Genomic DNA, 15,663 nt, shown 5'->3' on the forward strand with positions numbered 1-15,663 from the left:
CCATTTTGTCTTCAATCGAGGACCGCCTGCCCGGTACTGACGATGCCCAATAGGCTGAAACAGCTGTCTACCGGTGGCTCTTAAATTGAAATCATTATGGGAATGATCAAAAAAACTTATCTATTTATTTGTAGATTTTCATGGAATTATTTTCCAGCAGATTGACTGCATTAACCTTTCTATATATATATATATATATATATACTGCTGTAGTCTGTCTCATTTCTGAACAGATTATAGTGAACAAATATCATATTGCTACATTCCTTAAACTTATTCGAAAAATTCAATTCAAAAGTCATCATCATGTTGATAATGAGCTGAATCTAAATGATATGCACAAATGTAACCGTCATTGAAAAATTTGACACACATCACCAATTTCCATATCAGAAAATATTGGCAATCTTCATTATCACAACGTCGATATGGAGAAAATGAATCAAATTATATCTGAATATAACAGAGACCTAAATGATCTAGACAGTGCATCACAAAAATTATTATGTTTACTTATTTCAACACTCTCATAGGAATCTAGATGCCTGTTTTTGTTAACTTGTCTAACTAATCTTAATGAACTAAATTATATGGAATGGTTTTGTTGAAAAATATGATGAGCGACTGCTGATTTTTCTGATCTTCCATATTTTCGGTGTGCTAAGTGTTCTTTATATCTTATTTCAATAGATCTTTTAGACTCTCCATAATATTTTCTGTCGCAGTCCTTACATTAAATTTCGTGAATTCCAGAATTTTTCGATTCCTCGACTTTGTCCTTTGGACGATTTTTCGTAAAAAACCTCTTCGCCCAATACATTCTGATTTTCGATATGATTTTTTTATATTTCTCACATTAACTCTCGCATTTATTCCATTGTCTAATATGAAGGGTTTCTTCTGATAGAATTCGAAAGTTCGATGTTACACGTGTTAGTTCCTACCTGAGATAATTTTGAGTTGACTTTGAAAAATTTAAATAATAGCATGCCATTTATATGAAATTTCTTGCAGGTACCAGAATGGTTTTCCCAACTTGGTTATTTCTGGCCTTATCCTTCTACTCAACCGTTGCTGAAATACATAAAGGAGGAATTTTGTTTCCCAGGGAATCAGAAACAAGACAAATAGTTTCTTTGGATGGCTTGTGGAACTTTATTGTCCCTAATATTAGTGATCCTTTCATTGGATTTGAACAACACTGGTATAAAAAAGCTCTTAAAGAGGTAAGATAACAAAATTCTGAATTGGAATATTGGTAACATGAATAGAATAACGGACTTATAAAATATATCCGAATCATCGAATTGATTTACCAAGAAAAGGCTAGGAACTTGAAATACATTTGAAACAAAGAATCAGTGCAATATCTGATGCTATCACATATTTCATAACGGATGTTTCAACTCAAGATGAAGAAAAAAGAATTGAAACTTTCTATGTATTCGACCACTTTAATTTGTAACTAACGTTACTACAGTTTCGTCCTCCCATAAGGACATTTTGAAACTTACACTATGTGTGATTGATGACTTGTTTACTTTATGGTAATTCGTGATCACTTAAATGAAATGAATAAAACACTTTTGTCTAAATTCCACTGGAAAATTTTATTTTACGACCAGTTTCGTGTTTGATCCCATTATCAAGTATAAAACTGAAATCTGAATTTGGAACATCGATTTTATAGAATTTTCAGGTATGCTGCAAGGCCAGGTATTTGAGAGACAGGATGCCAACTTAAAATACCATCCTGAAAATTCTAGGGGATGGTAAACTCATAAATTCAAGATAGGAGACCTACATAAATCAAGTTGCTCGTTTAGGGGTATATGTTTCTGGTTTTTAATTGATTTGGTAATTTCCATGGCCTCCAACAGATTCATTTTTCTCCCTTTATTACATATATGTAAGATTTTGAGGTTATCTTCTTGAAGATGTTCGTACATTGCAGATTTTCACGGGGGGGGGGGTGTTCACGCAGTCTTATTTCAAAGTTTCTACCGGTTTGGCCTGTATATACTGCAGAACATTCGCCACACAGTTTATACTTGATAATGGGAACAAACCCGAAACTGGTCGTAAAATAAAATTTTCCAGTGGTATTTAGACGAAAGTGTTTTTATTCATTTCATTCAAACTCATTCATAACAACTTATAAAAATGTATAAGTTTGAAAATATACTTATAGGACGAAACTGCAGTAGCGTTAGTTAATGAAAGTGGTGAAAAACATAGAAAATGTCAATTCTCTTTTCTTCATAACGATTATCTACCACGTAGTAATTGCTACATTCATTAATTTATTCAAGTCAAGATGTTAATCTGTTTATTTTATAACGGGTGTGAAGTTATCCTCATCCACAGAGTACAGTGAGGAAAAAATATTGAACTATATTTTTTTTAGTTAACGACTTTGTACACCTACTATTTTTCAATATGATAGGTTTGTTGACTGACTTAGGGAGGGGTGAAAATGGAGTGGAAATATTTATAAAATTCGTAACATGAAAAATCGACTTCGTACACCTATCAAACTGAGATATGTTATTCCTAATGACCGAATCGACGAGAAAAATATCACGCTATAATTTTACAGGCCGTCTGAAGGAGTGGAAACTTCCAAAAATCGTATCATCGAAACTTGATAATGAACACCCACAAGATTGAGATATGTTATTTCTGATGACTGAATCGACCCCATTTCCACCTCCTCAGACGTCCTGTAAAACTATGGCGTGATATTTTTCTCGTAGATCCGGTCATCAGAAAGCATTAAATGCGGAGTACCTCAGGGATCTGTCCTCAGCCCTTTGCTGTTTTCATTATATATGAATGATTTCGCATATATATATATATATATATATATATATATATATATATATATATATATATATATATATATATATCGATTGAAGTCAAATTCACAAGTTTTGCTGATGACACGTTTATACTTTGGCATGGAAAAAGCACTGATGCACTAAAAATTAGGGTAGAGCATGATATAGGCAAAGTTTAACAATGGTGATGCCAATTTATTATCTTTCAATATATCAAAGACAAATATAATGTCTTTTAAATGTTACCCGGACCATATAATTCTTGAAGAACACATCATTGATCATAAACTAGAGAACACATTTTTAGGCCTCAACATACACAACAAATTAAAATTTTAAAATTAAATTTTAACGCATATACTATGCAAACAATTATCCTCAAGCTGTTATGCAATAAGGTCTATCTCTAACTCTTCGGACGGTCACTGCTAGAAAAGCATATTTTGCACTTTTCTAATCTCACTTGCGGTACGGAGTTTGTTTCTGGGGGAGCAGCTTTCAAAACCTAATAAGTCAAGTTTTCACAATTCAAAAATGAGCATTACCAGATCTAGAGTCCAAGATTCCTGTAAGCCCCTTTTTTTAACTCATCACTTAACAGTCTACTGCCTCTTTATTTCAAAAACAGTCTGCCTAGTGCACTAAAAGCACAAAGATAACATCTTGAACTGAACTCACAGTTATGCCACTCGTCTCACATTCAATATTCCTCTTCCTATCCCGTCAGCAGCACAAATTAAAAACTCGATTCTTTATAGTAAAAAATATTTCAATCATCTCCCCCTGCAGTTGATTCGGTCATCAGGAACAACATATCTCAGTTTGATAGGTGTACAAAATCGATTTTTCATGTTACGAATTCTATAAATATTTCCACTCCATTTGCACCCCTACAAACAGCCTAAAAGCTAGGACGGTTATTTTTTTCATTCAGTCAGTCAACAAGCGTGTCATATTGAAAAATAGTAGATGTACAAACTCGTTGAATGAAAAAAATAATAGTTCAATATTTTTTTCTCAGTGTACCTTGTGGATGTGGATAACTTCACACCCGTTATTTTATAAAGCATCTTTTCCTTTTACGAATGAAAAAAAAAGGTCTGATCAGCGAGAGCTCTTGTTTGAATGAAGATGGAAAATAGAAAGCTCTACAAAAGCGGGTTGTCGACAATTTCTCATATTTTGAGACCAATTTATGACGTAAAACTATCGTTCAACAGTTTATTATGGTTTATTTTTGAAATTTCCACAGTTTGTATCAAAAAAATTTGCTTTCACAAACAATAAACCGCAGGCATTTCTCATTTCATAGTAAGTAAATTTAATATCGTAATTATACAGTTCATTTCTTTATTGCCCCCTCCCTTTTATTTTTTGAACAGATCAACTTAAAAAATTGAAATTTGGGATAATGAAATTAATGCATGAACACTTCATTTTGAAGTGAAATTAACAGATTAAACTCTCAAGATAGCGGCTGGGCTTCATCTGGAAAAAAAATTAAATGAAAAGGGAGGGTCTTGTGACAAATCATTTTGAAGCTCCTGACGGATACTTCACAACCCTAGAATATGAAGTCAATATCTTCATTTACTACAAAATGGCGGAACTTTCAGTAATTGTCTGAACACATTGGCATTTAACTACATAATATAAGGTAATAAGCTCGAGGTCAGTTCAGAAGGTGCTCGAAATGGTTGCCTTGAACCTCTTGACATATGAACAACCTATCCGATATTTCACTTACACCTATTTCGAACACCTACTGCTTCAAAAAGCCTCATAAAGAAAAATCTAAAGGTGTCAAATCTGGCGAGCGGGCTGTACATTCTGTAGGACCTCGACGGCCAATCCAACAACAGAGAAAAGTAGTATCCAATTTCTTACTTGTCTGGAGGTATGTGATGGTACTCCATCTTGTTGGAATAATATATCCATATCGAATTCATTAGGATTAGCTTCGACAATTTCAGTGATGAGAAGGTCAACAGTAGTTTTCAACACATTCAAATACAGTTCCTCTGTTAAATTTTGATCAATCAATAAAGGTCCTACAATATGGTTTCTCAATATTCCTGCCCAAACGTTAATTTTTTCTGGATATTGTGGATGTATTTCCTGGAAAACGTGAGGGTGGGTGCACTCCAATAACGGCAATTTTGTCTGTGACCATTGCCATTTAAAAAAATGTACATTCGTCACCATAACAAATATTGTGGAGATAGGTAGGATGCCTTGCAATGGTTTCCGTCATGAATTCGCAGAAATCTGTTCTTCGATCAGGGTTATATTCAGTTAATTGGTGTACCATTTTAACGCGACGGAATAAGTCAACTGTATAGGATTTACTACCATCTCACTGATTATTTGCACTTGTTATACTTGCTATTCTATCGGTAGTTCTGAATTTGAATACAAGTTCCCTCAAATATTTTCTACAGATAGGATGATTCGGAAAACGTTCATTGAAAATCCTCTCGGTCTGGTGAAAGTTACGCGTCGCACCGTAAATAAAAATCACTTCAAGTTTTTTTGCAACGAACGAGAATTGATCATTTTAGAGATTGTTGACGTGTTACATTTCTACTAGTGAAACCGAAAACTAAATAAGAATATTCTAACAATGATGTTCATAGTCGTACTGACATTTTTTATAAACAAAAAATCACTTAAAAAACTTTATCGGGTTGTTGGAATTGCCATATGGCAGATAAAAAGGAATATTTCTAGAAATATCGGTATTAATGTGTTTGTCTTCAGGAAACTATTGAATGTACCGTCATTTTGTAGTAGGTGAAGATATTGACTTCATATTCTAGTGTTGTGAAGTACTTATTCATCAGGATCTTCAAAATGATGTAGAAACCCCCTTTCCATTCAATTCAAACATACGGTTTCATCTATAAATTTCACTTAAAATTTATGCATTCATTTCGTTATTCCAAATTTCAATTTTTTGAGTTGACCCGTTCAAAAAATAAAAGGAGGGGGACATTAAAGAAATGCACTGTATGTTTCAACTTCGATTTGGAAATGGCCCTGTTTGATGTTCCGCATAGTGAAATATTAAAATTTTCATATGTCGAAGTTGAAGAATGGAATATGAAAAGTATCTAATGTATTTACAGAATAATTATGAAAGAAACTGCTTTCATTGAAAACACTTTTCACTCGCAAGGACAAAAATGCTGTATCTCAACGCGCGTTTTGCATCATCAGGAGATGGTTAGGACTACTCTTCTAATGACTTTGCCATTGTTATACGAATCATGATCTTTTATAATGAGGGTCACTCAATCAATTCTTTGTAACAAATGTTGACTGCTACCTGACTGCTAATCTTCGCCTACCTGTGATCACTTAAGAGCGCGAAAAGACGCATCTGAAAATGTGTTGTCATGTACTGGCTTTAACAGTTTCAAGTATTCCTCACTTATTCTGTGGTCGTTTTCTATGACATGTTGAGCAACAGTGTATTTCTTTCGTTTATGAAACCGAATATGTGAAACATGTTTCTTGTGAGCTATTAGAGTCCTGTTAAAATATGTCAGTCTTTCCGTCAACCAGCTGTCGCCCCCTACGAACGAGAACTTTCAAAAGTCGGAACTTATGCGGGCTAAGGACTAACGAGGTTTTACTTTTGAACGTGAGATTCCTAACACAGATCGCGGTCGATTGAGTGAGTGGAGCAAACCACCCACGTCAATCCACCAAGCTACGTCCCGCTTAGTTTTATTGTAATCCTCACAACTTATTTCGTGAATCCCAGACTATTTCTTTTCTTACACTTGTGGGAGTGTACGAGCAGTTTTGAAAGACACTTTCTTGTGGAAAATATATGAATTTTGAATATTCGTATTCTTCAAAAGTCGAGGATTTACGAAGACACTCTCTGAATTTGGTCTTCCTAATGAACTCATCCACTTTGTTCGGAGGATACCCGAAACCTTCAGCTGCTTTCTTGATGATTGTTTTCTCGTAATCATATTTTATCTTTCTTTGCTCAAAGAAAACGTTGTGAGCAATGTTTCGAGTTGTCAGTGATATATCTGAAAGTGGTAGCATTTCTCCTTTCAGACACAAACTGAAAGTCTTCCTGAAACAGCTACTTTCATATAAACATTGAATTACACGAAAGAAAAAAAAATCTTTCGAAACAAATACTTCTATATGAACACTGAATTATACAAAAGATACTTTTCTATACTCAGTTTGTATTTCAAACATTCGTTGTGGAATAAAAATCAGATATCATTCACATGAGTTCTACTCTTAATGAATGATAACAAATTACACTTACATGGAACACTGTCATCCTCACTGGTATACATCGATATTTCGCCTTAAGACACTTGACCCAAGGCTCTTCAGTACCAAATTGGATAACATTATAGAAAATACACACAATTGATTAATGAATTACGATTTTTAATGTCACGGAATAAGCTTGATCTGCTTATGTCAGTGTTCATATAGAAGTATTTGTTTCGAAGTAATTTTTTTTCTTTCGTGTAATTCAATGTTTATATGAAATATAATTAATAGAGTTACTTATTTTCAAATTGATTACTTCCTTCCTTTCTTTGGAAGATTCCCTCATCCCTTTTTTTGTATCAAGATGGAGTAGTAGAAATCAAAAAACTTTCTTTCCCAAAAATTAATCACTCCTAAAAATATAACCCCTTCAATTCAAAAGTCGTTATATATTTTTCAAATAAAGTTTGTGAAGATCAAATCGTGAGTTGTAGTTTATGAAAAAAAGGTTGAAATAATATGGCGGTAACATTGACAATAAAAGAATGAATTGTAATTCAGAACCAGAAAAGAATATAATGATTCTGAAATTGATTAGGTATAAAGTGTTGAGATTATCCAAAAAGACAATCAAGTAAATGGGAAATTGAATATTAAAAATATGGAAAATAAATTTCAACGCATCTAACATTTGTATGATTCACCTACATTGGTTCGAAGAAACAAAACTGGTACTTTAGCTTTACTGATGAAGAGGTTTCCAACATGAAAATTATTTAATTTTTGGGATTACTTTTTTCTAAAAATCAACATAACTATCGTGTTTTCAGGTGAATATTTCCGAAGTACTATTGATGCCTGTACCAGCTAGTTATAACGACATTACGACAGACTGGAGAATAAGAGATCACGTTGGCCTCGTATGGTACGACAGAACATTTTTTGTACCAAAATTCTGGTCCGAAGTCGGAAGAGTTTGGTTACGATTTGGCTCTGTCTCTTATGCAGCACAAGTGGTGAGATATTAGATTGTTTCGAAAGTTTTGTCTGTTTTATTGTCATTTGTAGCCACAAATCTCAATGAATATTTATTCTATTGTGACGTGGTATTTATTGATCTATAGAGAATTTTCTACTCTGTACACTGATGTTATTAATTTTTTTCCTGATTTTGATTTTTTGCATCTTCTTGCATATGATGTCGTTGAGCAATTTTTGGCTAATATTCTATAAGTTTCAAATTGAACCAAAACGCTGCCGAAATAGACCGAAAAATTAATCAGGCATTTAGCAATGATGGTTCGTTTGCGAAATTTCGTTCAGGGGATTTTAGCCTCGAAGATGGGCCCGAAGTGGACAACCTACGGCAATCTGGGACGAGGATTTGAGGACCCTATTGGAGGCTGATCCATCATAAACGACGCGTGGAATGTCGTGTAAATCTGATGATTTAAAACGACAAAGCTCAAAAGGTGGGTATGGTCAAAGTAAACCATATTGTGCACTCTTAAAGTTGGCGACACTCTCAAAGGCAAAAAAACCAATACATAAAAATGAACCGGCAGCGAACAAGTCCACATGCACAGTTCATATTAGAGAATTTTCAATAACCGAGTTTTATAATTGGCTGAAGAGTCACAAAATTGAATTTGAAGTCATGTTACGGTGACGAATAGAAACCGGGTGAGGTTATCGCCGTCGTGCTCAGTTCAGGAATTGATCTCGATTTGAGTATTGAAATTCGATATTGGTGCAGTTATAAGCACTAGAAATTTTTTGTTGTCTGTTCGAAATGTGGCGTCCTTGGACAAGTACTAATAGTAATAATGGGTGTCATCACAATGCAGACTTTTTCCAATGTAGTGATTCCAATAGCGATGGTGAACAATGTGAAAAAGTGATACGAGTGAATTCAGATGCATTTAAATATTAAAACTCAGAAATATGTTTCAATGTATATAAGAATCTACATCTCATGTTTGGTTTCGAGGGAAACAAACTATAACAAGCAACATCAGATTTGACCAAAATTCCTTTCTCAACTGTACGTAAAATAGTCAAAAACTAACCTTATGAATACAAGACGCGATGTGATACAGGATTACCGAAACCTTTAGATGTTCATCTAATAAAATCATTGAAAAAAATAATATACGACTGTTACAAAAGCAATGAGATTCATACAACCGAAATCATAAGGAAGAAATTGAATACTTCCGGCCATAACAAGAGCTGCTTTAACAAAACTCTTCAGAATTGGATAAAAAAGCTGGGATTTAGATTTAAAATAATAAACAAACGTCAAGCAGTTATGCAAAGCAAAAGACTAGTGAAATTGCGTAACAAATACTCAACAAATAATTGAAAATAGACAAGAACAACGGAAAATTTTCTATTTGGACAAAACTTGATAGGACCCTTACGACACAGTTTCGAAAGGGTGAACTGATGGTTCGAGAATGTGTACGCCTAACATCCCTGCAAACAAAAGATCACGATTTATCATTGTGGAGGAGGAAGTAATGGATGGGTTCCGAATTTTTTGAAATTATGTGGAAACAAAATTGAGGACTGCAATATTGACTATCATAAGAACATGGAAGCTAACATTTTCGAGGAATGGTTTGAAAACACATTGATTCCAAATTAGGAGGCGAATAGTGTAATAGTTCTTGGCATCGCTTCCTATCATTTGCGACAGCTCATCAAAGTACCGGATAAAAATTCGTGGAAAGATGAAATACAAAGTTTTTTAATGGATAACAATTTGTATTTTGAAGATTACGATACCAAAAACCAACAACTTGAACTTTTCTAGACAAAAACATCTGAAAAACGGTATACCCTTGACATAATCGCTGAAAAGTATGGACACATCAAAGTGAGACTATTTTTGTGTTTTCACTCCCATCAAGTTGATTTGGGGAAAATTGAAAGAAAGCGTCAGGCGTAAAAATAATTTTCCGAAATTTGATAAGAAGGTACGAGAGCTAATTAAAAGAGTATCTAATATTACCGAAGAAGAGTGGCGGAAAACAATTAAATATGTAATTTTAGTTGAAAAAGACTATATAGAGATTAGACATATTAATGGTGGAAATAAATTCATTATTGATTCAAATGATGTCAGTGAAATTGAAACAGAGAATATGGAAGAGGAATTATATATTATATAATAATTATATTCATATATATATATATATATATATATATATATATATATATATATATATATATATATATATATATATATATATATATATATATATTATAGAGTTATTGTGATTCTTATATACCTGATCAGAAATGAGCTCCCTTACTATATAGGTTGTAACTAAATAAGTGTAAAACACTAAAAGAGGTGATTCCTCATCGAAAAAAAGATATTGCATCCCTTGGCAATGATGGCTTCACTGAAACTGAATGACATGTATAATTGAGTGTCATCCGCGTAATGGTGTATTTTGATTAATCTAACGCACTCGTGGAAATCGGATATACAGGGTGTAACTGAATAAGTGTAAAACATTTAAGGAGCTGATTCCTCATCGAAAAAAAGATAGGATCTTCCATATAAAGAAACTTCATTGGATCATCCCTTGTTAAGATACAGCCCCTTAAAGGGGGTACATAAAATTTGTATAACAATTTTTTTCACAAGCACTAAAGAAGTTACAATATTGAAATTAACGTGACGTTTAGTACTACCAAAAAAAAACTTATCCAGAAATTTATTTTGTTCACCTCATGGTTGTAAGGGGTGGAAAACGCAACCCCTAAAATTTATTTCCAATGTAACTTTTTGTCTTATCCCTGTAACACCCTGTATTATTAAAGGAGAGCTGCTGAAAGATAGGTTGCACAATATCGTTTACTTGAACTAGACCCCATGGTTTGCCGATTGATAGAAATTTTCACGTTTTGGGGTCTGTTCTACTTTGCCTTTGCGCAATCAAAACAATCCTTTATTTTATCGGATCGTCACGTGTGATGAAAAGTGGTTGGATACCTCTACCAGTGGTTGGATACCGATGAGCGAACCAGGCACTTCCTGATAGGCGAATACCCAGCAAAAAAAGATCATTGTCACAGTATGGTGGTCAGAGGTTTGCATAATTCACTATAACTTTCTGCAACCATGCTAAACCATCACAGCAGAGTCCTATTGTGAGAAAATCGACGAAATATACCGAAAATTACATAAGCAGCAGCCGGTACTGGTCAACAGAAGAGGTTCGAAACTGCTCCACGACAACGCCCGTTCGCACGTTTCACAAATCACCGTCCGAATTGAGCGTCAAAGTTCTGCCCCACCCACCGTACTCCCCAGACCTCTCGCCAACCGACTACTATCTTTTCAAGCCCTTCAATAACTTACTCGTCGGTAGAACCTTCGCCAATCAGGACCAAGCAAAAACGACCTCCGTCGACTTAATCGAATCTCAATCACTTAATTTTCATGCTGACAAAATGAATCCACTTGTATTGCATTGGTAGAAATACACTAATTTAAATTGGGTGAGTATTCATTGATATATTGCAGTTTAAAGTAGACTCATAAAAACGGACAAAACTTCTGAAACAGCCAAATCATTTTTGGTGTTTTAAATTCAAATCGAAACGTTTTTTTAATAATGATATTTATTATTATTATTTTGGTTCTCAAATAGTGGATCAATGGACAACTTGTTATGAGTCACGAAATAGGGCATCTACCATTCGTTGGAGAGGTATCCCAATATTTGAAATTTGGAAAAGAAAATAGGGTTACTGTTGCGTGTGACAATACGTTACTTGCGGATACCATTCCCCAAGGGACCATTGAGGAATTAGTGAGGTAAGTCAACTAACATTGTGCGCAGAATGATTTTTTGAACCATTCCTACCAGAAATACTTTTCATTGCCAAAATATTTCTGAATTTGAACTGAATGAACACTCATTATCTTTATTACATATTAGGTTAATTGAACCCAGGTTTTTGTTTAATAAACCCTACAAAATACAAATTAAGCAGAACACAGAGTCAGATGCTACAAAAGCAATACGGATTTATACAGATGGCTCAAAAACCAAAGAAGGCTCAGGATGTGGAGTGTACTCCAGATCACTAAGCCTAAGGATTAAGTGGGGAATGGGAAGAAATACCAGCGTGTTCCAAACAGAACTGGCTGGTATCTCAGTCGCCACAAAAGAAATAACCAAGAAAAGAATTTCTGGCAAAAACATAACAATCTGCACTGATAGCAGACAAGCACTATTAGCCTTGAACAGACAGCGTGTTACCTCAGGGCTAGTACGAGAGTGCCACCAAGATTTAGCCAAAGCTTCGGTAGATAATAACATTATCCTGAGGTGGGTTAAAGGGCACGACAGGAGTAAAGGTAATCACATTGGCGACTCTTTAGCCAAGGAAGCGGCTGGACTAAGAATTTTAGGACCCCACGGCCTGATGACTTCGACAATTGCGGAACTAGTCAAATGTTACACCCATGCTCAATCTTCAAAGAGATGGGATGAAATCAAAGGATGTAACCTTGCCAGGATCACCTTGGGCGACCCTGGGAAGCTGGCGCCGAAGAAATATCTGGCGATGACCAAGAAAAATCTACGCCTTACAGTAGGATTTCTGACTGGCCACTGTCAGCTAAGGGAACACCTACATAATATGGGGCTAGTGGACACACCTCTATGCAGAATGTGTGAATAGGAAGATGAGACTGTCAGGCATGTCCTGTGCCAGTGCCCGGAGTTATCGTCAATAAGAGAGTGTGTGTTCGGCGAGTCTTGGCCTACACCTGCCGATATAAAGGAGATGTCTCCCAGCGACCTGTCCACCTTCCTGGAAAGGACAGGATGGACGATGACCGGAGTACAACTCCTCGGGAGGATGTACAATGGGTCACATGTGGCCTAAGTGCGTGGGCTTACACTCACCCTCCCTACTCTACAGATACAGATCTACAGATACATATTAGGTTTCTCTTTCTTCCTTGTACTATCATATCAATGATGAGTGGAATCACATCCAAAACTACCCTATCAAAGTCTCTTCTGTCAATTTTACTTCAAAATAAAGTATTCATGCATTAATCTCATTATCCCAAATATCAATTTTTAAATTAACCCGTTCAAAAATAAAAAGGGGAGGGGGACATTAATAAAATGCACTGTATAGTTCTGAGAGTAATGAAAAAATGAATATAAACTCCATAGTTTTGATATAGTTTTCAATATGTGACATATGGAGTAAAATACGCACAGTGTATCACTTCTAATGGAAACATTCCAGTATCTTCCGTAATATTCAAGGTGGAACGATGAAACTCTCAGGACTGATGGAAGTGCTCAAAATGCACCTAACACCTGAATGGGGTTGGCCAAAGTGATATACACTGTCCGCCACTCGCGATGGACTGCCCCGTTTTTAGGTAAAACATATTACGGCGCAAAATAGTACGCTTCCAATACTTGAACCCCTTCATTCTATCTGGAGAGTACTCTCAGGTATGAAAGATACAGATGCTGTGACATGCTATCATCCAATTTGAGCCTATCTGAGGAAAATGTCACAGCACCAAATTCTCAGATTATCGAGATAGTGTGAAGCAGTGTATGAAACATTATCGATGGCGGCATCTATTATAACTGAAGAAGATTATTCGTAAAACTAATTCTGGTTGCTGAACATCCAAATTCTATCCCAACCAGAAGTGAGAGCTCTCGATTGATGAGCAAAAACTGCAAAAAATGGAAGAAATCTATATTCAAAGGTCTACATTTCGAAAACTGTACAATTCTGAGCTTTGGCTGTAGACACTTTCAATCAGCACATCAAGAACTACAACATATCAAAATTTCGGCAAAATTCAAGGCAAACCATTTCTCATAAGAAATGTGCGGGGTCCTTTATCAAAATATTGAGGAAACATTTCAACATCCGAAACAAAATTAATCTTCATACTCATTGCAACACCGAAACAACTGTTAATTTCTAAAGAAAAAATCGCACTCGGTGAACAGGTAGAATTTAGATTATTTTACCTACTTGCTGAATTGTTGTCTGAAATCATTTGAAGGGATTGAATTACATCAATTTCATTGAATCATGCGGTGCCCTAAAATCACCATGGAAAACAGTTGCTCATTGATATTTACTGTCAACCTGACAATATTGTTGAAAGATCTTGTTGTATTAACCCCCAGACCAGTTTTCATTGCATTTGTTGTTTCTAGTATTGTTGTTCTTTGAATGACCGTTGTTCCTGTTGTTTCTGCCGTGTTTTTGTTCTCATTGTGTTTATTGTTCCTGTATTTGTGTTGGATATTGTTCCTGTATTCCAATTGTTTTCTGTTCGTGAGTTCCTGTTCATATTTTAATATTTCTGAAGTTCCCATTTTAACTGATATCAGCTCATTTTGATTGACAAAGTTCAACGTGGCACGTCTGTCTCTTCAAGCAAAAATTTAAATTGTTTTAATTATTGGTGAAGGGGTGAGGTATTATCGTGAAGCGGCTGCTGAATTTATCTTCCCAGTCCCGGAACATGAGGTTTTGGGCTGAACAAAATCCAAATTGGGTGGTGAATTGTAGAGACCAAATATCTCAGAAAGTTAATGTGTGGTGTGGTATCCTGAACGGACGACTATTCGTTGATTTTCTCTAAAATGCATTTTCCGATGTGCTGGAAGAACTACCTTTGGATGTGAGACTCAGCATGATTTTTCAGTTTGATGGTTCACCAGTTCATAATAGTGGCATAACAAGGGTTTGGTTGAATAGGAATTTACCTATGAAATGGATGGGACCCAATAGCCCTCCCGTAGTATGGCCACCACAATCTCCAGATTCAACTCCACTGGATTTGTATTTATGGGGAAACTTGAAAAATAAAGTTTATAAGGATAGGCCAACAAATAAGGAAGATCTCCGTGCAATAATTTTACAAGCGTGTAGAGAAATCACACCTAGATAACTTAGAAGAGTTGGAGGAAATAATAGAAGGCGCATAGAAAAATGTGTTCGATTGGAGAGAAATTTCATAGAAGGCACGAAAATATAAAATTGTCAACAGTTAAATCATTTGAAATTGATTGTTTTGTTTTTTAATTGAAAATATGATTTTGAAAGTAGTACTTCGAAATAATTTTGAACTACATAGCATTTTTTGCCACAAAATATCCTTGTTTTTTTTTAAATAATGGGAAAATAAGAATATAAATTAACATTAACCATCCTAAAATCTCACTGATTACATGTTTCCGTTCCTTTTACAAAATTACCATTTTCTCTCTTATTGAGAAGGAATAACTTTCCTGAGAACAAAATAAAAAATAAATTATTTATGTGAAAACAAAAATATCTACTTCAATTATTACGGAAGATACGGGGGTGTTTCCATGAGAAGTGAAACAAATTCGGATTTTTCAGGGCTGAAATTTTTTCAGGAAATAACTATAATCGTAGTCAGTTGGTAGTCCTGATCACGAATCTGAAGGAATTTTGAGCCTATTTTGCCCCCTAATATGTTTTTCCGTAAAAATGGGGTGTTCCGTCGCGAGTGGCGGAC

At 35.0% G+C, this 15,663-nt stretch overlaps 1 protein-coding gene across 3 annotated transcripts in view; it reads left to right on the forward strand.

Annotated features, from left to right (window-relative positions):
* The window catches only part of LOC111516669 (beta-glucuronidase-like), a 69,928-nt gene that overhangs the window by 11,189 nt on the left and 43,076 nt on the right, over positions 1 to 15,663 (forward strand). For all 3 annotated transcript variants that reach the window (XM_074184669.1, XM_074184670.1, XM_074184668.1), the window contains exons 2-4: positions 1,015 to 1,226; positions 7,925 to 8,110; positions 11,765 to 11,931. In XM_074184669.1, coding sequence (XP_074040770.1) covers positions 1,023 to 1,226; positions 7,925 to 8,110; positions 11,765 to 11,931 — 557 coding nt within the window. In that variant the 5' untranslated portion in view covers positions 1,015 to 1,022. The remainder of the gene's footprint in view (positions 1 to 1,014; positions 1,227 to 7,924; positions 8,111 to 11,764; positions 11,932 to 15,663) is intronic.

The sequence above is a fragment of the Leptinotarsa decemlineata genome, unplaced genomic scaffold, assembly GCF_025532065.1.
Source record: "Leptinotarsa decemlineata unplaced genomic scaffold, Ldec_3_MD MMD2_tig00026358_RagTag_RagTag, whole genome shotgun sequence".
Taxonomy (NCBI): domain Eukaryota; kingdom Metazoa; phylum Arthropoda; class Insecta; order Coleoptera; family Chrysomelidae; genus Leptinotarsa; species Leptinotarsa decemlineata.